The following is a 24,955-nucleotide window of genomic DNA, read 5'->3' as shown; positions in this document are numbered from 1 at the left end:
CACAGAATACTTATCATTTCCATTAGTGGAACTCTTCAAATTATAGGCGCGTAAAGTCGTGCTACCGGGACAACATACGTAAACATTACTTAGCATACATAATATAAATTATGGTTTCGGATACATATTATATATAACCGACTGCAAACCACAACACTGATTAAAATTCTAAAGTCAAATTTAGGAATTGATTATTCTTACAAGAAAACAGACGAACTTATTAAACTATGTGAGGGAGTGTAGGTACTAAATCTGCCAAATCTGATCGATATAAAGCATCAATCGCAAAAAGAACTGTGAAGGGAAAAACCTATATGCACATCCAACACAAAAACTTTTAATGTGAGTAATATGTTTTTAAAGTTATTCTGTCAGACTATGAAGACATTCTATTTTATCATACAATTAGGACAGGTTCATATGGCATGGACTTGGTAATCGTACACGAACACCCCCTACCCCCCCCCCCCCCCTCAATTTCCATATTTTAGAACAAGTTATATATATGCCAAACTGCATTTTTAAAGACGTTTATAACACTAATTAACACAACTAATGCGTTTCCAAACTGCATTCAAACTATTTTGAAAATTACAAAATATTGATGGAATTAGGACAGAGAACATCATTGTTTAGAATTTTTGAAATAGGTGTGGTGGAGTTTAAAAACATGTAACATTTTTAATAAGATTGTGTTAGAATATTTGAAAAATGCAGTTTGACCAATGGTTATTTTATTTAAAAATACACCATGTATTTTAACTCTTAAAAAAAGGGGGGTGCTATGACCGTTTCGTTTATGTCCCAGTAATCTCGCACTTGCTCGCGAGACTTGTGCATTTTCTTACCGATGACACACAAGAGTCATCAAAGCGCGACAACTCTAACGAGCTGGTAATGAGAAGTATTATGATACACATTGGTTAACAAGTTTACAAACATAATAGATGAATTCCCTTGTACCCTGCACATCGGATCCTGAGGTCATGTATAACACCCTGACCTTGCAGTTACATGAGAATTCTATATAATTATATCATTTTGTAAGAATACTGTAAACAAAACGTACATGTAACTTTGACTTTTATTAAATATAAGATTACTTTCTAAGTTTAGGTAATATAATCAGTGATTGTGTCGAATATCAGAGTTCACCTACAAGATGGCAAATGCATAAATTCATCATATATATACTGGTACTGTCATAAACCCATTTCTAGGTCAAGGTCATAAATACATAGTAACCGTGTTCTCTCAACCATTTGCTATAGACAAAATGTTCAGTCTGTTAGTTTTTAGTTAAAAAGACAAGTTATATTGATATCATGTTTTTATGAACTTTCCATTGATCTTCATTCAATATTGGTCATAAAGACACATTATTCAAGGATGTATTTAAGTGCACAAATGGAAATGAAACAACATTTTTCAGTCATGTTGTATACAATGTGTGTACTACATACTTTCTTCAACTAACAAGTTCAACTGATAACAACAATCTTAACACGAGATGTGCAGACTGCTACAGCATATTATAAAGTTTTAGTTTGGGTCATAGAATTTTTCAGGAAAGTTCTGTAACTCCTGTCCGATTCGTTTTTCTATGAGGGGTACAGTTAGTTGGTTGTAGTCCACATTTCCACTCACAAACACCTGCTTTCCAGTTTTCTTAGCTACAACATGTGAAAAACTTGATTAATATTTTGCAGGAAATTCATTAAATTCCTGTTAATGTAATGATACACTAGAAATTGTTAGATGAAGCTGGTGGTACCTAATCGCTGTGCAATGGAGAGACAATGGGAATCTGATGGACCAAGGAGAACGGTTCCAGATGGAATGCTGCTCTGAAATGCAATTTACAACAATCTAATTTCCATGAAAGTTTCAATATGTTGACTAGTTGTTTTCTTTCTAATAGAATACATGTACACTGTATCAATACTTCACGCAAGTTACATCCCTTGTCCGCCACCTCCCGGTTAAAAATTGTATTTCTGTACGTTGGCCTTTGTAATTTTCTTAACTGTAGTGTTGACATGTTATTTTTCCATCAATTACAATCAACAACAATAATTCCCCTGAGTGGGGCAACTCATTAACTTGTATGAAAGCTTGATAATTTAATAGCTAAAATTCACAGTAATAATGTCTTATATTTGGTAAAGTAAAGAAGGAAAAGTTGGCTTTTCACCAATTGACCTTTGGCTGTACCCGCAAAGGGACGTAACTCGCGAAAAAGTGCTGATATGAATATACACTATAGTAACTGTGTATTACAATAAGTATTTATATAAACATCAATCACATTATTATGATACCAAATTTTATTAACATAATTTGTGATTAATACTATACATGTATTTAACAATTACGATAAACAGACCTATTTGATATTAATTTTAAATATCTATTGTAGAGGTATGAAATTTTCAACACAAAGTTTAATTTGAGAGTACTTATACACATATAAACACTTCGCTCATTCGAAGTTACATTCCCTGTCCGCCATCTCCTGGTTAAAGAAATCATATTTCCCTACGTTGGCCTTTGTAATTTTCTGATCTGTAGCTTTGACATTTGTTATTTTTCAATCAATTGCAATCAACTATAATAATGCCCCAAGGTGGGGCAACCCATCAACTTGTATGAAAGCTTGATATTAGCTCAAACTCACAGTAATAATGTACGTCTTACATTTGGTAAGGTAAAGTAGGAAAACTTGGGTTTTTACGGTACTCGTGGTAAAGTGTTGATACGTGCTGTACACTTATAAGTAATTTTCAAATTAAAATTTAACATTACAGGGTTTGACACTAAGGCACGTCCGACCGACCGAGTCCACTAAATGATAGGTCCGGTCGGGTAAAATGTCGATTTACTAGTCCGACTGGTCATGTTAAATAATAAACAAGAAACTACCAATTTTGAACCGTGTGGTGGAATAATCTCTATTTTTAGTTCTAATAAATAAGTCGCGGTCGGTAGTGATGTTTTACGACATCTACTCGATGTTAATTTTAAGCAGTTTATTTGAATTGACTATAATAAAGTGTTTATCAAGTTAATAAATTACGTCGTAAACGTTTGTCATTTACATGAAGTATTTAAATATGGAGAAACTATCAGGGGTTTTTTCTGGAAAGTTGGTCAGGGCTAGTGGATATAAAGTCAGGTCTAGTAAACATCATTTGAAGTAGCCCGACTGGTCTAGTGCTCAAAAAAGTAAATGTCAAACCCTGCATTATAAATGTTATCTCTGCAATAATAATTTTAAAAAATGTAAATACGACACAAAACTTTTTTTTAAAAACCATGGTGTTCATTTCATCAAAAATTGAGAAGAAATTGACTCCAGGGGAAGGTTTAGAAAAATAGACAGTTTTACATGAAATATAATTATATAAAATTTTTCTTTCAATTTGGGCATGGTTGGGTACTTCTACTATATTGTCATGATTGTAATTCTGTGACTACTACAGTACTACATATGTATATTATAGCACATATCAAAATACAGGACAAAGAGGAAATGATAAATCCGCTTAGCACTATATATATACAATAAAATAATTGCAAGTTTGATTTAGCATTAATTACCAAACTTAAAAACTAATTTTTAATCACTAAATCAGAACTTATACTTACAAATTCAGTTGGCATAGCAACTGTTAAATTTCCAAGCTTACAAGATGTTCCAATCCAAATATAGAAACTGTCTTTCAGTTTCATCACCTGAAAATTAACCACTGAATCCATAATTTTGTCAGAAAATACATGATATTTTATCTGAGGCTGAAGCACGTTGGCCATGATAAATAGAAAGTAGGATTGGAATCCCGAATCCGATTGGATATTGGAAGAGAAAGTAAGTATCGTAACGTTACAGTCTTTTATTTTTTCATGCAGAAGACAGGAAAACTAGGTGCATTATGTTCAGAAAATAAATCTTTGCTTCGATTCAATGTAATGTTAGTAGAAAAAGTGGACGTTATTCAAGCTGATTTGTTAAAAAGGCACAAAACCCGAAACCGAGATATAATGTTAACCCGAATTTCCTTTGTTTAGGAATCGGTTTAACAAAATAGTTTTCAATGCCCAGGAGTTCAGAATTTTATCAATAAAAGTCAATAAAATTGATTCGACAGACCAAGCCATGAGCTGTGCGTTAGCTAATGCATATTGATATATCATGACCTGGTCAATGAAGTGAGTTTTATTGACTTGCATGATTGAAAAAAAAAATTCAACTCCCGTGATTGGTATTTAAACTAAATATATTCTGATAGATCACACTTTTCTAGATACACGTTGTACAGATAATGATAGGCTATAGGCAGGCAGGTAGAATCAGGGAGGTCTTCCCCATTTTAATGACATTCATTTTCCATTAATTAGCCTATTTTTATTTGCAGTTTTGAAAAAAAAAAAAAAAAAAAAAAAAATTGAAAGAGGAGTACTGTATATATCATACAGTACTCCTCTTTAAAAAAAATAAATAAATATAATATTATCCTCCAATGGTAAAAATACAAGATTGATCTGAGGAAAATGGCTGACTATTTTGGCTGTTACTTGACTTTCACTCCCCCCTCCCCTCCTCCATTTTCAGAAATCCTGGATCCCCACTATAAAGAATGTGTATATAATTTAGCTGCTGACACCAAAACGAACAGGACTAATAATAATATATACTGTATATTTAAGTTGTAAGTCAATGGTAAAGACTGAATTATAGACAAATTGCCGAAATGTGCATATGGTACTATTCTATAAGTACAAGTTTATAGATATTTGTCAACAAGATGCTTGAATAATTGAGTGCAATTTTAGTTTTGTTTTCATTTATGTTTTGTTCAAACTTTGAATGTCTTCTTAATTTTAACTAATTTTTCTAAAGACTGAAAATTACTTGTAGTCATTCTACACCACTGAAAGTCAAGGGTCTTAACTCGTCATCTATCCAGATCCTATGCTAATGTATACAAATCTATGCAAATTATTTCAATAAAATTCCCAACAAATGTCTTTTAAGATTTATTTTTGACCATGATGTTTGGAAATCTCTCTCTTGTATTATCTTTTTCTTCTAATCAGTTTTTGTTTTCTTCCATTTGTACATTGGTTCCAGTTGCTAGGGAACACATTTATCCACACAACATGCCGTAGTTTCATCAAGACCAAAAAAATGGATGTAGAGGCATTGGGAGTGGACTTTGATCTGGCTGAAGTTGGCTGCCAAGGAAAACTTGTTCCAGTCCCAAAGAGAAATTGTTGTAGTAATCTGCCCAGACAAACTGTAAGTAAGCCCCCCCCCGCCCCCCCCCCCCCCCCCCCCCCCCCCCCCCCAAAATAGGTACTGCTCACAGCTTAGAATTGGCTCTTAGGTATTATCACAATTTCTGAATCGTCATCATCATCATCGGCATTTTGATTAACGTGCAGGATTAGGTGCATCTTCCACAGCAGTGGGCTCCCATCCAGATGAATGAAATAAATTTTCTCTCCATTTTAAATGCACCTTTTATTTCTGTATAAAAGGTTATGGTTATGCTAATTTCAATTTGATATCTCAGAAAAATTTTCGAAAATTAGAATGCATTGGACTGTATTTAGTAATTTAGTATCTATGATTGATTACTCAACTTTGACAATCCTGCAATTTTATACATTTATTGAAAGGACGGGTAAAATATATACTAACACAAATAGAACTTGTTTTGTGAGTGTAGGAAGTGTAAACTCATGGAAAATTATGACTGATTGTAGCTCCCAGCTGGTTTGCCACCCGTCCTACCATCTTGGGATGAAGAGTTAGAGGAGTACTTGACATGTGTGGAGAAAGTACCTGTGCATGACACTACAAGTGCACAAAAGTAGGTTATAAGTCATTCTGTGATTTACATATTTTTAAGGAGCTTGGATTGAAGATGATGGTAGAGATAAAAAAAAAAAGATCTAAAAAAATTTTTGATCATCTTCTAAAGGAACTTTTTTCATTGCACATTGAAGAGTTCCATTAAGACTTTGTGTACTTTTTCATAATGAGGCTGAGCTAATTAAGAACTTGTACTTTACTGAAAAATTGACAAATATCAAGACATTATTAAATGGGATATTTATTCTTGTCATATGGAAAAATATTGTGATTTGCTGAAACTGAAATGAAACTCAAAAAGAAAAATGAATTATGTGTCATGTACTTTTCATATGCCCGTCTAAGATGGGACGTATTATGGTATGACATTTGTATCCATCTGTCTGTCCTTCCGTTTGGTCTATTAGCTTTTTTCTGTCCAACTAATAACTTAAATACTATGAGGCCTAGAATCACCAAACTTTGTCAGCTAATGCATTTTGGGTAGAAGGCCTGTCACACTTAGTTAGGTCATTGTTACCTTTGATTAAGATGATATAGCCAAATATGGCAAAACCCTGTTTGGTACATAACTGGACAATTATTTGACGTAGAATCATCATACTTTGTGTGTTAATGCATCTTAGGTAGAAGGTGTGTCACACTCTAAATTAAGGTCACTGTGACCTATAATTAAGATGATATAGCCATATATGTCATAACCCTTTTTGGCCTCAAATAGATTTGAGTCCTAGCTAGAATCAACAAACTTTGTCAATTTGCAGCATAAAATCAGGTAATTAAAACTTGAAAAAGAACCAGGTATTAAAAAACTGTTTAAAGGGAGGTAATTCCTACCAATGTGAGAAAGTAATGCAGTAATTATATTAAGAAAATTATTACATCAAGAAATGCTCATTTTTATAGAATGAATATAACAATTGATATAAATGAATATTTTGTTTACAACAATAATAATGACATTGATATGCAATATTGTTCTACAAAAATGCACGAACTTAACAAGCACATCACACAACAGAGTAACTCCATGTGTCCCATGACAGTAATGATCTAAGCCAGGGTGTTTCAAGGGGTTTGTTTGGACATGCAAAGATCATTTTGATAAGAAACTGCAATTTGGTTAGTTAAAGATTGATTAATGAGTATAATTTAAGAATGCTGTGGAAATTATTCATCATTTCTTTAAGTGAGGGGCATTTTTTTTGTACAACCCATACCATATGAAAGAAATTATATAAACACAGTTTTACATGCAATAAAATGAATATCTGTTTTGAAATATAATTTCTGTAATTATTTGAATAATTCTAGTGGTATATTGACAAGTTATTTGTTGTACCAATGACCAAGGTTGACATGATTTGTCCCCTGCACATCCGTCTGTGTATGAATAATAAACATCTGATGGGCGTATCATGTGCCGTGGTGGTTCACTTTATCGTGTTTAGAGTGATCTACCCATGGATCATATCATAAACTATTTTTCAAAAGTCTGATAGCAGGTTCTTAATTGCTATTTTCATGGTTACAGAACTTGTAAATCAAGCTTTCAACTCTGGTCAAATAATGAAAATGTTTATAAAAACATAAAAGAAGTAGATATTCATGAAAACATTTCACACTTTTTAGATTGCAATATTTTAGAAATTTAATTTCAGCAAAAAAAGTTTGATACCTGAGGATATAAATACTTTGGATGACTAAAGTGATAAGGGTGCATGAATGTATTACTATATCATTCTGTTTGTACGGAGAGTATTTCTGATTGATTTGTAGACTATGGGATATCTTTTACTGTGAATGAGCTCCCAAATCTCTTTTTGTTAAATTGTCATTACTTCTTTTAAGCTTTTCATTATGAATGTATGTGCTAGCTTCCCAATTAGCAATTATAAGTTTAAAACTTGAGACTTCAAGCCTATGTGGACTGATAAAAGTGTATTGAATTTAATTATTGTCTGTGTACATGTAGGTTTTGGGCCAGAGAGCCGTGCCCCGAGAACCTCTACCATGCTGAGGTGTCTGAGGTCCAGACCACAATTCAGGTGGACAGAAACCCTACCACAGGGCAGTTGCTGGGCTACAAAGAGGTGGGAACAAGCTGACAGGGATTTTAACAAAAGTTCATTTACTGTAGAATTCTATTTCCCAGCATCAGATTTTCTTGCTTTGAGAATAAAACCCCGATTTATGAATCTTGATGTAGTGTATGTAGTAGTTGGAGTTCTCCTGTTTATGGAGAGTATACTGTGGATGCCTTAATATTACATGCGTACTTGCTATCAGGAAATGACTTGTAGATGTCAGATTGTGAGAGGATGAATTCATGAGTGTTCTGTTGATCTCAAAAGTTTTTACATGTATTTTAGCAATATAGAAATATAAAACTTTAAGGCGAATAATTTTATTTTGCAAGTGACACTTCTTGCAAAATTACGTGATACTAAATTCCTCACATATATTTATGAATCTACAGTAAAGTTGGTGTGTCCATACGATAAAAAATAGCAAAAATAAGACCTACCAAAATTATAAAGTTGTACAGAGTATATACCTCAAATAGTATTGATTTAAGGAGGTATGCTACACCAGAGAAATTTGATATGGATTGAAAGTGTAGGATATGTACAACAATATTTTGAAATTGAAAACTTTCAAATTTACTTTATTTAGTCAAAAAGTGCAGTTTTAGTAGAAAACAATCTGAAAAAAAATTTTAAACCCCTGCTGGACTCAAACACACTATCTGCAGTTCAGCAGTCAACGTGCTAACCTACTGAGCTACTCAGCTAGGCGATGAATTTTGAAAATAAATAGACAATATTGCTGATATTTATATTTTCATTCAAGTTTTAAAAGGAAGTCAGCCATTATGACGATGTAGAGTTCCTCCTAACTGTATCTCAGGGTAGTCACTTTGTATCTTGGAGTAGTAATTATGCAGTTCAGTTTACAAAATAATAATGCACATGATGAGTTGAATTCTGATTAGAATTGAGATAACACTGAAAATAAGGATCTATGTCATGCTATCGTTTAAGAAGTCTACATATCAAAGCAAATTTTCAAGTGTTATTGTAGATTAAAAGTATGGATTAACCATGCTATCATTTAAGAAGTCTACATATCAAAGCAAATTTCCAAGTGTTATTGTAGATTAAAAGTATGGATTAACCATGCTATCATTTAAGAAGTCTACATATCAAAGCAAATTTCCAAGTGTTATTGTAGATTAAAAGTATGGATTAACCATGCTATCATTTAAGAAGTCTACATATCAAAGCAAATTTCCAAGTGTTATTGTAGATTAAAAGTATGGATTAACCATGCTATCATTTAAGAAGTCTACATATCAAAGCAAATTTCCAAGTGTTATTGTAGATTAAAAGTATGGATTAACCATGCTATCATTTAAGAAGTCTACATATCAAAGCAAATTTTCAAGTGTTATTGTAGATTAAAAGTATGGATTAACCATGGTTTGGGGTTGGCAGGCTAGAGCAATTGTTAAGTTGCAGATCTTTTTAGGGCTACCAGCTCAGCAAGCTCTCAAATGATAATTAAACAGAAATAAGGTGTCTCCGTGGAAGACCACTTGTTTCACGACCAGGCTGTCATTGGACAAAGACTCACTTGTACATCCGATCTCAGACATAAAAAATTAAAAAAGCAAGTGACTGCTTCTTTACCCAATACTGGCATTTCAAAGTGAGAACTGCAAGCCTGTCAGATGAGGCCATGAAAATAAATTCCATTGTTGAAGCTAGTGTTGGCAGGATAAAGAACCCTTACTGCTACAGCCCTGAGCACTAAGCATGCTAGTAGGTCTTAAAAGTGGCACTTCATCAGCAGCTGATGACATCTCAGTATCTGTTAAGAAAAAAACCCATGCTTTTTTGGAGTTTGAATGCATTATATCTATGATGATGTATACTAAATGTGTCTAGGTAGCACACATATGTATGAAATAGTTCTACATTGAAATTAAGGATAAACAGAAAACCAGTTTCATTATTAGGGTTGACAATTTTTGTCAGGATTGACAATTTTTACAAGCAGTCAGACCTGCATGTCTAGCTGATTGGATAAGTTTCTTGCACTGTGTGGTATCTTGGCTTAGTGATTTTATGGTATTTAGGTATAGTGATTTCACAGCTCTCAGTCTAGGGGTTTTATAACATCTCAGTCTAGTGATTTTATAACATCTCAGTCTAGCAGTTTCATAAAATCTCTGTTTAGTGATTTTATAACATCTCTGTCTAGTGATTTTATAACATCTCTGTCTAGTGATTTTATAACATTTCAGTCTAGTGATTTTACAGTATTCCAGTTTAGAGTATCTCAGTTTTAGTGAATCTATAGTACCTCAGTTTTAGTGATTCTACAGTATATCAGTTTTAGTGATTTTATAGTATCTCAGTTTTAGTGATTCTATAGTACCTCAGTTTTAGTGATTCTATAGTATGTCAGTTTTAGTGATTCTATTGTATCTCAGTTTTAGTGATTCTATAGTATGGCAGTAATTCTATAGTATCTCAGTTTTAGTGATTCTATAGTACCTCAGTTTTAGTGAATCTATAGTACCTCAGTTTTAGTGAATCTATAGTACCTCAGTTTTAGTGATTCTATAGTACCTCAGTTTTAGTGATTTTATAGTATATCAGTTTTAGTGATTCTATAGTACCTCAGTTTTAGTGATTCTACAGTATATCAGTTTTAGTGATTTTATAGTATCTCAGTTTTAGTGATTCTATAGTACCTCAGTTTTAGTGATTCTACAGTACCTCAGTTTTAGTGATTCTATAGTACCTCAGTTTTAGTGATTTTATAGTATCTCAGTTTTAGTGATTCTATAGTACCTCAGTTTTAGTGATTCTACAGTATATCAGTTTTAGTGATTTTATAGTATGTCAGTTTTAGTGAATCTATAGTACCTCAGTTTTAGTGATTCTATAGTACCTCAGTTTTAGTGATTCTATAGTACCTCAGTTTTAGTGATTCTATAGTACCTCAGTTTTAGTGATTCTATAGTATCTCAGTTTTAGTGATTTTATAGTATCTCAGTTTTAGTGATTCTATAGTACCTCAGTTTTAGTGATTCTATAGTACCTTAGTTTTAGTGATTTTATAGTACCCCAGTTTTAGTGATTCTACAGTACCTCAGTTTTAGTGAATCTATAGTAACTCAGTTTTAGTGATTCTACAGTACCTCAGTTTTAGTGAATCTATAGTACCTCAGTTTTAGTGATTCTATAGTATGTCAGTTTTAGTGATTCTACAGTATATCAGTTTTAGTGATTCTATAGTACCTCAGTTTTAGTGATTCTATTGTATATCAGTTTTAGTGATTCTATAGTATGGCAATAATTCTATAGTATCTCAGTTTTAGTGATTCTATTGTACCTCAGTTTTAGTGATTCTATAGTATGTCAGTTTTAGTGATTCTACAGTATATCAGTTTTAGTGATTCTATAGTACCTCAGTTTTAGTGATTCTATAGTACCTCAGTTTTAGTGATTCGTTTTAGTGATTCTATTGTATATCAGTTTTAGTGATTCTATAGTATCTCAGTTTTAGTGATTCTACAGTATATCAGTTTTAGTGATTCTATAGTACCTCAGTTTTAGTGATTCGTTTTAGTGATTCTATAGTACCTCAGTTTTAGTGATTCTATTGTATATCAGTTTTAGTGATTCTATAGTACCTCAGTTTTAGTGAATCTATAGTACCTCAGTTTTAGTGATTCTATAGTATGTCAGTTTTAGTGATTCTACAGTATATCAGTTTTAGTGATTCTATAGTATGGCAGTAATTCTACAGTATATCAGTTTTAGTGATTCTATAGTACCTCAGTTTTAGTGAATCTATAGTACCTCAGTTTTAGTGATTCTACAGTATGTCAGTTTTAGTGATTCTACAGTATATCAGTTTTAGTGATTCTATAGTACCTCAGTTTTAGTGATTCTATTGTATATCAGTTTTAGTGATTCTATAGTATGGCAGTAATTCTACAGTATCTCAGTTTTAGTGATTCTATAGTATCTCAGTTTTAGTGATTCTATAGTACCTCAGTTTTAGTGATTCGTTTTAGTGATTCTATTGTATCTCAGTTTTAGTGATTCTATAGTATATCAGTTTTAGTGATTCTACAGTATATCAGTTTTAGTGATTTTATAGTATCTCAATCTTAGTGATTCTATAGTATCTCAGTTTTAGTGATTCTATAGTACCTCAGTTTGGTGATTATGTTCAGTTTAGTGATTATTTACAGTATTACAGTTTATTGATTTTATGGTATCTCAATTGTTTTTTATTGTTAAAGCTAAGACAAGTGACATAACAATACGAAATGGTTAGAAATACCAGTTAATTATTTTTCCCATTGTTAGGAATACTTGGAAAGCACTTCAGAGACTAAAACGTCTTTATCCCTCAGAAGGCCTCCAGGTCCTGCTAGTCAGGATGTTAGGGGAAGCAGCACCAATTTCCCGTTCTTGCCAGGTGAGTTTTGGTGTACTATTTCCATTTACAGTAAAACATGCTTATAGCAAACACACATATAATGAATTAATACTTATTACAAAGTGATATTTATTCCCCTATGAGAGGAAAATAATGAAAAATTTTATTGGATGTAACATAGTTTGGTTATTATGATGAACTGTTTTTTCAATGGAGATTCCCTACAACTGTGTTTTACTGTTTGTTGTTTGGTAACAAAAATTCTGGTTGTGTCCCCTGCAAACTTAGCATCGGTTTTATTGATTACAATCACCAGCCAGCATAATTACAGGACAGCTTATTCATTACCTGGCAGCAAAGCAATACAGATATTGCTGGTTTAATGGGGACCATCTGACTTGTTTACTTAGTATGAAATATTAAATTTGTTTGGGATATATACCATGCTTACACTGTCACATTTAATATGGCATTAACATTTTAACAGGTGGTATGGAGGAAATTGAGAATATGTTATCCAAAGATACAAAGGATTTTCTGGATTTTGAAAAAGGTAAAACATCTTTAATGTTAACTTGTTAAGTAATATCATGTACATATGCAAATACCGGTATATGAAACAACGTTTTTTCCCATTGCAGAATATGTGTGAAAATTTTATGAAATTTATTTGAATTCTACAGAGTTATTGTCAGTAGCACCTGGTATGAAGGAGGGGATGAGCTTTGATGATCTTAACAGCACACCTCAAAGGGAGACAACTTTTGTAAATCTGGCAGATATCATGTCTGCTGCAGATCTTGATGAGTTTGACCTTGGAGATGAGGAGGATGAGATCGAATCCAAAGAAACTGACAAAGGTCAAGGTCAAATTCAGGGTGATGCAAAACTGGAGAAGAGTAACAGTTTGGAAGACCTTGTAAAGGTAACTAAAATTATAATAGGTCCAAGTAAATATTAGTACAATTGTACTAACAATTATCATTCCAAGTGTCATTACTTGCAGCAATGTGAATTATTAAAATGTTACTTCTCAAATGTGTTTTTGTGTCACGAAAATCAATGTCGTTATGCAGAGAGGCAAAATCAAGAATATGTATTATGCTAGAGTGGAACTTCCTTTAAATTGTCACATGGTTGTATCAGTCACATGACTCAATATATATGCATTTCACAGTTCCTGCAATAAATTGATTGGCGCAAGTGAAAGGTGACATAGCATTGAAAAAGAGGTCAAGTGTAGTTAGATTTACTTGAAAAATGCTGGGGGGTTGTCAGGTAAATTCCTATGTGTAGCATCATTAATATTAGACCAAAAATGTGGGGTCAGATTTGAGGGTATTTTGCACAAATAATGATAGATTATAACAGCATCAAAATAAATTGTACCTTCCCCAGCAAGATTTGCAGAGATACATGTACATGTTTCCTCTCATGGATTCAAACACAATAAAAGCAAGTGGTCCTCATTTTTTACTTGTGCCAAGTCATTGTTTACACACAAATGACTTTCTTATTCCAAATTCCTATGCATATCAGGGAGATTTTAAATTCATGATATAATATCAAAAGTACTGTAACACATACAATATACAAACTGGAGACTTATATGATATCAAAGAAAAATGATAAATACATGTAAGCATTTGACAAGCAGATTTACGCATGTGCAGGTTAAAGCTTGATAGTGATAGTGGATTATGACAAAATATCATGACATTTTCCCGATGATATGACTATAGAAATGAACATCTTGACATACATTTTCATTGTGACATCATAGTGTCAAGTGCACTGAGTGACATTTCAGCACTATGATTTTTCTTGGGAAGCCTCAACTAAGCTGTGCTGTTGATAAATTGGTGTAAAGTGGGTGATAATCATTTCATACTAAATTTTAGATTGATAATGAGAAAGAAAAGGAGAAAGCCATTAGAGTGCACTCTGACGAGAGGCAAGAGGAATGGGCAGTCAAAGTAGACATCGATCATCCCGTGCAAGATTTCTACCAACGAATACCGGACATGGCATACAAGGTCAGATAAACTGATTGACTGTCAAAACCCTATAGCTTAAAATTTCTAGTGATCGTGAAATTTGGGTCCAAACATATATGCAGTTTTTCATGTACTGAGAAAAATTTCGAGATATACGAGGATTTGAGATATCGAGGGTAAAATACCTAAATAATAAGTGGTTGGGTCTTCCAAATCGCTTTGACATTTCCATGGTATTCAAGATATCAGTGTTCTAGATACCGAAGTTTAACTGTAGTTAAATTCTAATTATTGATCTCACTTAAAACTAATTCTGTGTAACTTAAATTCTAATTATTGATCTCACTTAAAACTAATTCTGTGTAACTTAAATTCTAATTATTGATCTCACTTAAAACTAATTCTGTGTAACTTAAATTCTAATTATTGATCTCACTTAAAACTAATTCTGTGTAACTTGAATTCTAATTATTGATCTCACTTAAAACTAATTCTGTGTAACTTGAATTCTAATTATTGATCTCACTTAAAACTCATTCTGTGTAACTTGAATTCTAATTATTGATCTCACTTAAAACTCATTCTGTGTAACTTGAATGCCCTTGATTTTTTGAACAGTGGCCCTTTGAGTTGGACGTATTCCAGAAGCAGGCCATCCTTCACTTGGAAAACCATGAGAGTGTCTTTGTTGCTGCCCACACGTCGGCTGGTAAAACAGTGGTTGCTGAGTACGCCATAGCTCTGTCACTGAAACACATGACCAGGTGTGGCATATGACTATACTTTTAAGCAAATGAGACTGCATTTCTAGTAGAAATTTTATGTATTGGACAGTTTTCCTCCATTTTTTTTTTATGTAAGAAAAAATTTGATTTTCAGTAATACTTGCTTATGGAACTCAGTTATAAGGAAAGTTACTCCCCACCATTAATTACGAGTGTAGAACACTTTCTTATGTAGATATATTGAACCTCAGTTTTACTACAAGGATAGTGGGTATTAATCAATAAATTACACAGCTTCATTGAAATATTTCCTAGGACTGTGTATACATCACCTATCAAGGCTCTTTCCAACCAGAAGTATAGAGAATTCAAGCAAACATTTGGTGAGGTGGGGCTAATTACAGGAGATGTTCAAATCAACCAGACAGCTTCCTGTCTCATCATGACTACAGAAATTCTCAGGTGACAGCCTGACAAGTATTAACTACCGTGTTATGTCTTCAAATTACAGATTTTGCAGAATGCATATATTTTTTGTTTCATTTGTGGCTCTTAAAGTTTTATTTGCACAATTCTACATGCATATGTACTGTACAGTTCCTTAAACATTTTACTTTCTGCTTGAATGGTGAGTGAACAGAGTGAATGCTGAATGAATGCAGAGTGAATGGTTTGTGTTTGCTGATCGCAACTTGATGCACGATTAGTGAACGGTGAGTGAATGCAGAGCATGAACAGAGTGCAAACACAAGCACAAAGTGTGTAGTGAAGAAATGGGAAACGTACAATGAAATTAATGCTATTTCAAAACTTATTTTTTAATTAATTCAAAATACATTTATATCTGTTTTTCTTATTCAATTTTAATCAAGAATACAGCTTAATTATGAGTATTTTCTTTGTTTTAATATTGTATTAGGAAGAGTTTTATTTAAATGACTTACTCGATAACAGGTTCTTTGACTTCAACGATTAAAATTCTGGGTCCAAACTTTGCAAACCTTGGAACTGGTTGTTTTGAAGGTCAAAATGATACCTCTTATGTAATATGAACGTTTCCTTCCACCCTCGTGCACATGTTTATTTTTTCATTTTGTTGTCATTAGAAAGATCAATTCTTTCACTTTGGAGTTCTGAATGACATTGAATGAAGAAACAAAGACTGAGTGATGAGTGATCACTGGATGGATGATGAGTGCACTGTAAATGCAAGGTGAGCGAATGCTGAGCACTTTGTGAACTGTAAGTGGTGATGAGTAGGTGATATGCAAGTTTTGAGATACGTCCTGAGTTATTTCTCTTTAGAGAAATCTTCTACACAGTAAGGTGCATTTAACACTTTGTTTACATGGGGGAGTGGGACAAATACCCATTACTGCATAAGTGAATTTACTTAGTAAATTTTCATACACAATTTCATCACCCAAATTTGATTGATACACAAACTAAGTAAGTGATATATTCAGATATTAATTAGAAACTTGAAATTCTTTTTGTATCACATTATTCTGTTGCTCATACATACATGTGCCATATCTAGGATATTACTTGCAAATATGACATTGTTTTAATGTTTTCACTTTAGTAAAACTTTTTTTGGACAGTATTTTGTATTTCTTACGTTTACAAATTTACACAGAAGCTGCTTTTAATACATTTTATCGTCTTCCTCACTGACTGTAAGTCCACTCTGTCCCACTTTGGCATTCAACCACTAAATGTACCTCCTACACAGAAGAGCTCTTATCTCAAAACTGTTGTATATTGAGCACAAGACTGAACAGTGAGCACATACTGAATGTGCAGTGAATGCATGTTGAACAAATGGTGAGTGAACGAAAAAATGGGAAAGTGGAATATTTCAGGGACTGTATTTGCAATAAGATTAGTGACTGTTTAGAAGTACTTTGATATCTGGTTTGGAAACTAAATATCAAAGAAAATATTGGAACAAGTTTATAGTTAAAATATCTATATGGATTCTGTGATATCTGGGTTTTAAATCTTTTTTTCTAATTCAGTTGATTGTATATTTCAAAGAAAATGTTGAACAGGTTTGTATAAGATACATGGTTTAGTAAGGCATGTTGTTTTAAAGGTCCATGTTGTACAACGGATCAGAAGTAATCAGGGATCTGGAGTGGGTGATCTTTGATGAAGTCCATTACATCAATGATGCAGAGGTTTGTACAAAGATAGTTTTATAAAATATGCCAAGAAGTAGGTATTAAGTTAAATATTATAGCCTTATTTTCAATGCAGTTTTATTTTTACGGAGGGAAAAATCTGAGAAATGTTAACTGCAGTGAAAAGAACATAATTTTAGCTTTTACATAGTGTGAAAGTAAAAACCAGTGAAGTTAGAATGGGGTAAATATAGATTTAATTTGGAAAACAAGAAAATACTGTATAACGTTTTTTTAGTGACCAGCAAATTAGCATTTTTTTTAATAGTCTGGTACACATAGTTTATTATTTTTTTTAGCATAATAAAAGTTTAGCGAGATTTCATCTGCTGATGAAAAAAATAATATTAGAAATAAGACGATACTTTACTCAAGAAACGCATGTAAAGTACGAGAATTTTGTCAACTACTCGATTCTCAGGTTACGATATTGCAACATCCCCTCACTGTCACTCTATTACATCAAAAATGCCGCTTTATTTAAACCCATTGATAATTATTTCAGGTTTGCTTCTCAAATAGTCATATAATGGTAAATAAAACTTCAAATTACTCGCCCTTGATTACAGGTGGCGCACGATCCGTTAACGTCCAAGACGTTTCTAACCTCAAGTTTAAGAGAGCGTCGGAAGGACACGTTTAGATTAGAAAGTTGTTGAATATTTAGTAACGAAGGCGGATTATGGTTCGTAGGACCTCACTGCGATTAGAGACAAACTTAGAAAACGCAATGCAAGACTCTCTGAGCGGAAATGAGAGCACGTTGAGAGTTTCAGCTGCAACCGAATTTTCTCTGTAACATCGATTAAATAAAGACATTCAATACACATTGAACGTTTTGCACTATATACTGCTTCGTGATTAAGTTTACATGCTTAAACAGTAGTTTAGGTTGGATATATAATATACAATATATCATAATTCCTTATAAGTTGTTGAATTGCATATGTTTAAAACAATAAGATGCGGACCCCCCCCCCCTCTATCTCTCTCTCTCTCTCTCGAGGATTAAGAATATCAATTATTAAATATATCCATATATCTCTGAATTTCTATTATTAAGCTGTTAAAATGTGTAGTAATAGTGAATGTATATGTATAACTTCTCTTTATAAATAAAATTCACGATAGAAAAGGTATACATGTATATAGAGTACATATATCATAACCCTTAAAGACCCAACTTTAAGTTAACGCCCCCAAATTTTACCTGTGTCGCGATCAATGATAAGCCGCTGGTCAATCAAACTTTTAACAATAGAGCTTCGGTTGATTGACGTTTGCAGAGACTGTGGTCTACAGCTACCTGAGAAAGATGTTTTGATAACAATCATGGCTAATGATGACCGGCAGTCTTCAGATCTCGAGGAAAGCCCCAGTATACCTGAGTTTTGATAGCATTGACTCGCACCTAGAATATTTTAATTTCTAACGTCCCCATTACAATGCAATTTATCATCGTATTTTCTCTCTCCGTCTTTATACATGTATTATAGATTAAACAATCAGAAATCAAACAATAATAATAATAAAAAAAACCAAACAAACATAAGTTATTGGAATATTTTCTATTAATGATTTATTGTGGCTTTATATTTATAAAAACATGAACAATTCTTTATTGGCGCAGCACATCAACATGTATAATGGTTATATTGCCCATGCCTAAAACTGTTACAGTAGTTAAAAAAAATGCTTCTGTTTGAGATACCACATGGATTATAAATTACACAATCAGAAATCAAACAATAGTAAAAAGCATAAATAAGTTATTGAGATATTTCTATTTATAATTTATCACGGCTTTATATTAGAGAGAGAGAGAAAGAGAGAGAGAGTGTTGAGATATTTCTATTTATAATTTATCAGGGCTTTATATTGAGAGAGAGAGAGAGAGAGAGAGATTTCTATTTATAATTTATCCCGGTTTTATATTTATAAAGAGAGAGAGAGAGAGTTATTGAGCTATTTATAATTTATCACGGTTTTATATTTATAAAGAGAGAGAGAGAAATGTGTAAAACTGTAGCAATAATATAGATGAAATAATATGGCATGACAATAGTGTTGCATACATATGACAATAATTACTCATTTAGTCAATGATTGAGAATAAGGGAGAGAGAGAGAGAGAAAGGGGGGGGGTTAGACTAGCTATGTGTCAGCTTCTGTTTGGGATACCATCGTTACACAAACACTACGTCCACAGAAACCCTAAAGAGAGAGAGGAGGGAGTGTAGACTTCGTGTCAGCTTCTGTTTGGAATGCCATCGTTACACAAACACTACGTCCACAGAAACCCTAAAGAGAGAGAGAGAGAGGAGGGGGGGGGGGGTAGACTTCGTGTCAGCTTCTGTTTGGGATACCACCATTACGCAAACACTACAGCTACAGAAACCCTACAGACAGCCCATATTGAAGGGTATCTTGATCATTCTTCATTTGGTTGTACATGTACACAGATCTACTTGGATTTATTCATTCTCTCGAAACATGGATATTTTACCTACTACACCCACGACACCGCGAACTCCCAGGACACCAGGAAGTGCCCGGAAACGCCGGGTAATATTATATTTAGGAAATTATTTATATACAGTAAAATATCTGTATTTCGAATATGGTTTATCTTGAATACCCCGCTTGAGTCGAAGTCGACCGCCGGTCCCAGCTGTTTTCCCTATATAAATAATTTTAAAAACTTCTGATATTTCGAACACGGTAATCTCGAACACCCCGCTTATGTCAAAGTATTTTCAAGGTCCCATACTCTAAATTCACCTGGTTTATCTCGAAGTGCAGTCGATTGTCTGCTCTGCTTACCATACCTGGCATCATTAAGTCACACATTCACACCCGCAGCTACGTCAATTATAATCAATGACCGCTAATCCACGCTCGCCTTTTCCGAGTAGAACCAGGTCGCGATGAATGGTTCAACAGCTTAGGTGATTAGTGAAGCCTTCCAACAATACGGCTAAAGTTCACCGCCAATTATGAACTAACACCCGATTCTAGGGATGGTGTTGTGAATGACACACGCTCTATCATTAACATGTGGGTTAGATAAACGCACAAAATCGGCAAAGTACGCTTGAAGGTAATGCTCTTAATAACGATTATGCATTTAATAACACGCTTCACCATTTAATAACTAGTACAGAGAAAACACGAAAATTTATTTAATAAACATCTAAACGTTTTTTTTTTTAAATCTGTCTTTTCTTTTTTGTTTCTTACGTGATAGGTTCTTTCATTACAATGCAATAACTGCATCTCAGTCCAGCCTGGACATCTTAAAGTAAGCATACAGGCACGATCATCTTAATTTTGAAACACAATGTCAATTCAATTGGATGTTTATATATACATGTATTTAAAAAAAAACCGGAAATGTTTGTCTTGAAATTCCACTATATTAATTTATCAACTTGTATTAAACTATAAGAAACGGCAACGGGGTTGTTGTTTATAAAGCAAATCCCATACTATGCATCAAATATCCTCCTTCAAAAATATATCCAAGATCGATTTTGGATATCTCAAACCCCTGGATATCTCGAAGTTTTTTCGAGGTCCCTCGGACTTCGAGATAGAGATATTTTATTGTACGATATATAACAATTTAATTAAAAGTTTTAAAAAGCAAAGGTTTAGAAATGGGCTAAACCTGTCATTTGCAATACATAAATATGACCAAGTTTGAAGGTTTACGGGAAATAGAAATGCGGTATGCATGTAGGTAGAAATTTTAATTATTTTTGTTGTTGTTGCACAAATCAAGACACTAAGCATAATTTGTAATAACCTGATAAATTTCCTGTGTATATCATAAAAATATACACAACAACCGATCTCTTGGCCAGGTAAATTCCAGGTAAATAACATTGACCATGGATAAGCTCCACCCACATTCAGTGATCCGTGGAGCAACCGTATGGTGTTTTGTTTTTGATCTTTAACTTCACATTTAACAGTTTATTTGCTTGTTTTAACTTATATCACTTACGTGATGACGTCACGGTAGGTAAACAGTCCTTGCGATTAACTTTTTTATTAGTCCATAGGGCAAGCGAGAGCATAAAAATTGGCAGGTCAAATAAATTTACTACCCCATATGCTAGCTGTACAATAATGATTCAAAATTTTGAGTTTCTACATTTTAATTGAGTATTACAATTTGGATTGCAAGTTTAAGACGGAAGTTCAAGCTTTCTTTCAACTTCTAAATTCATGTCTCCACCCATATACTATGATTGGTATACTATGAGTTGGTTGTACTCTGCGTTAAAAGCACGACTGTATCCTGCGTAGGAATGGTTGTATCCAAATGACGTTTGTCCAGGGTCATGATGTTGTTGCAGGAAACTGATGTAGGCCTACATGATTTGACCCGTGTTTACTTTCATGTATAAGGATTTATCATGCTTATATGTACCATGACAGTTCATGATATGAATGATTTAATACTAAAATACATCACTTAACAAACGTAGTACACTTTTCAATTTGAAGGTCAATCTGAATGTCCATACTTCAGCTTGGAATCGAAGTTACAAGTGTAATGCAGTGATTTTTAAAAATAAAAACCACAATGAACAATGGGCCTATGTATGGCTTTTATTATAAACACAACATTGTAAATATGACTGAAATTTGCATTTATTTCACTTGGATAAATTTATAACTTTATGAATTTGCATTTGATTTTGATAAAAGTAGAGATGATTCAAACTTTATTTCTAAGATTTTCAGAAATATCTTAATCTCTTGAGATGCATTTTTCTTCTCGTTTGCGTCAACAGTTAAAATAGGCTAGGACTGGTATTCATTTCTTTGACGTATTGGACTGTACTTCCGTGGATCAGTTGATCAACATGACATAACAAAATAACCATGATAATGCAAACTTTGATAAGTTATAAAAGTTTGACAGCATTCATATGTTCATTCATATTTTGACGACCTTGGTTAACTCTAAAATTAATTTTTAAATGACATCTTAAATATATTTTTGTACCATACTTCGTTTATATATTGATGACTCAAATTTCCCTGTTCGATTATAGATCTAGTCTATAAAGGGGGGGGGGGGGGATGAGAGTCATAGAATTATAAGATCATTGATGACTGTATCACTAAGGATAGATAAAATTTCAGCATAAAACATTAATGCAGAATATTACGATCTACAGAGCAAATGTTTCACCCACCGTAAATACTTTCTGCAACAAAGTCATCATCTGATAGACTGGTGTTTCTAGTGCACGACGCTGAGTGGAACTTAAAACGATCGTTGTCGCTATCACATTTGATGACAAATAAACCAATTGGTTTTTTTTTAAAGCTTCATTTCTCGGGAATTCTACCCCCTCTCCCTGTTTGCACAACAAAAACTTTACACTCTCTCATAAATCTTATGTACACCGGAAGTCAACAAGGACGTAAACGAGTCTTGCGCCACCTATGTTTGAAATAGGGGAAAGAACTGACAAATATTCGCAATTTCACCAAGCTTTTAGTCCCCTGTGGCGTCATACGACACAGACTGAAATTGACGTTTACACACGCATTGGAGTCATCTTCACAAAAACTGTCAGCTAACTGAGGAGCATTCCACTCCTGAAACTCGTGTTTCAGAAAATCTTTGTGCATTTATTAACATTAAGGTCCATCTTATGAAATTCACCTAATGTGAACTTGGGGTGAATGTAAAGTTAATTCCGCTGGCAAAAATATCAGCAGAGATCAACCCAGCAAATGGAGATAAACTTATTTATCTATAACTAATTTTAGAATTGATTATAGATAATCATTGATATACATGTACATATAATACCTGTAACTTTCCCCATACTGTAGCAAGTTATTTTGATAAATTGACATGTTTATTTATGAGATGATATTCGATTACCCGTTATTTGACATGTTTGTCGTTTACGCCCATAGTATCAACATTGACAAAGCGCTGACTTACAATGAAATGAATAATAGAGTTTGCATCGAAAGCGATTTTTATTGCTATGAGCATGTCAAAAGGGTAACTATTTATTTTTTCAAACAACAAATATTGGTGATCGTGATTGATTTATTAACGTGAATTATTTTTAGCATTGTCAGAACCAATGCAAATAATGCAAAAATTAGATGACCACTAAAAAGACCTGTTATACAATAAGCAGGATCAAAGTTAAAGCTGTGTTTATAATACTATACTGTTGCATCACGTATTTAATGTCTGATCTGTCAATAGACTCAGTGTATATAATGATATCATTCATTATTAGAATTTGGAGTTTTGGCTATAGATAGATTAGGAAAATTTTATCATCATTTCAGAGAGGAGTTGTTTGGGAGGAGGTCCTTATTATGTTGCCACAACACGTCAATATCATTCTTCTGAGTGCAACGGTGCCCAACACTCTGGAGTTTGCTGCTTGGATTGGGTAAACAGACTAAAATTGACATGTTTTTACAATGTGTCTTGATTCTGTAGTAACAGGCTAAGGCTTACAGATATAATCAAACCTCATTATCTTGAACACGATGGAGTGAAGGAAAAACTTTGAGATATCTGAGGGTTTGAGATATTGAGGTTAAAATACATAAAGAAAGTGTAGTTGGGACTTCCAACTCACCTTTACCTCATTATCCATGGTATTGAATATATCGAAGTTCAAGATACCGAAGTTCCACTATCAACATGATAGTCGGGGTGAACTGGCAGATTGACCATGGACACTGACCTGGATAGCTCAGTGGGTCAAGCACCTAACTAGTGATGCTGGGATCCTGGGTTTGATTGCGGTCCACACATATACTGTATACAAGTATTTGAGCTAATGTGTCACTGGTAAAACTCAGTTTGAGACCATTGATTTAGCATTAACAGTTGCAAATAACAAATGAGAAGATAGTCATTCCCTAAATATACATACAGACAGTGTTTATTACAGTTAGGACAGTATAGAAGAAATAGACACATTAATATACTACTGTACATGTATACACAAACAAACTAGTCAAGTGACATTCATTCCATAAACAAGAGACAGACACCACAAAATATCTTTTGTTTTATTCAACCAATGTCCTTGGGATATTTAGTGCATAAGTAAATTAATTATTGTTATAAAAATGTAATTTAATAATCAAGCAGTGGCATCCATTTGAGTTTTAACAGTGCTTAGGAAAATTTATAAAAGTTCCTGTTGTTTGAAATGCATGTAAGTCTGCCTGTCCATGTTGTGGGAGGTGTGGACCATAGAATGCAACAATTTTTCCATAGGTTAGAAAATAAACTTCTAGGTCATGAAATTACTGCTATCAACGAGAATTATTTAGGTACATATGTAATTACTGTCAACATGTACCTCCATCAATTCTCTCAGGAGGACGAAGAAGAAGAAAATCTATGTGATCAGCACCCTGAAGAGACCAGTCCCACTAGAACACCATCTGTACACGGGCACAAGTGGGAAAACCAGCACCGAACTGTTCCTGATTGTGGACGAGAAGAAGAACTTCCTTACTAATGGGTAAGATATAATCTTTCACATGTCACATGTAATTTCCATGAACTCCATTTACAATGTATGTCACAGACACCAAACTTGTGGTCAATTCTCCTCAGATATACTTTTGTGCATGTACTGTGTTTTCATCATTTTTTGCTGAACATGAATTTTTGGAGTTTTTTGTGGC

The 24,955-nt window shown here is 33.4% G+C and overlaps 2 protein-coding genes across 3 annotated transcripts in view; one reads left to right on the top strand and one right to left on the bottom strand.

Annotated features, from left to right (window-relative positions):
• The window catches only part of LOC125667067 (SKI2 subunit of superkiller complex protein-like), a 42,252-nt gene that overhangs the window by 7,991 nt on the left and 9,306 nt on the right, over positions 1 to 24,955 (top strand). Inside the window, exons 1-13 of one of the 2 annotated variants that reach the window (XM_048900383.2) lie at positions 3,839 to 3,868; positions 5,132 to 5,299; positions 5,770 to 5,876; positions 7,854 to 7,971; positions 12,271 to 12,382; positions 12,831 to 12,896; positions 13,027 to 13,268; positions 14,245 to 14,379; positions 14,959 to 15,104; positions 15,381 to 15,527; positions 17,164 to 17,248; positions 23,591 to 23,697; positions 24,643 to 24,789. In XM_048900383.2, coding sequence (XP_048756340.2) covers positions 5,189 to 5,299; positions 5,770 to 5,876; positions 7,854 to 7,971; positions 12,271 to 12,382; positions 12,831 to 12,896; positions 13,027 to 13,268; positions 14,245 to 14,379; positions 14,959 to 15,104; positions 15,381 to 15,527; positions 17,164 to 17,248; positions 23,591 to 23,697; positions 24,643 to 24,789 — 1,523 coding nt within the window. In that variant the 5' untranslated portion in view covers positions 3,839 to 3,868; positions 5,132 to 5,188. Of the gene's footprint in view, positions 1 to 3,838; positions 3,869 to 5,131; positions 5,300 to 5,769; positions 5,877 to 7,853; positions 7,972 to 12,270; positions 12,383 to 12,830; positions 12,897 to 13,026; positions 13,269 to 14,244; positions 14,380 to 14,958; positions 15,105 to 15,380; positions 15,528 to 17,163; positions 17,249 to 23,590; positions 23,698 to 24,642; positions 24,790 to 24,955 lie in introns of those variants that run through there. The other variant, XM_048900382.2, reaches the window with a different exon arrangement.
• On the bottom strand, positions 1,071 to 3,842 carry LOC125667069 (proteasome assembly chaperone 4-like). Its single transcript, XM_048900384.2, has 3 exons — positions 3,649 to 3,842; positions 1,775 to 1,847; positions 1,071 to 1,673 (listed from the first exon to the last, which is right to left on the bottom strand). The coding sequence occupies exons 1-3, from the start codon at positions 3,811 to 3,813 to the stop codon at positions 1,543 to 1,545; spliced, it is 369 nt and encodes a 122-aa protein (XP_048756341.1). The 5' UTR covers positions 3,814 to 3,842; the 3' UTR covers positions 1,071 to 1,542.

This window comes from Ostrea edulis, chromosome 2, assembly GCF_947568905.1.
Source record: "Ostrea edulis chromosome 2, xbOstEdul1.1, whole genome shotgun sequence".
NCBI lineage: Eukaryota > Metazoa > Mollusca > Bivalvia > Ostreida > Ostreidae > Ostrea > Ostrea edulis.
The sequence above is the reverse complement of the archived record's forward strand: the minus strand, read 5'-3'. Positions and strand labels throughout refer to the sequence as shown.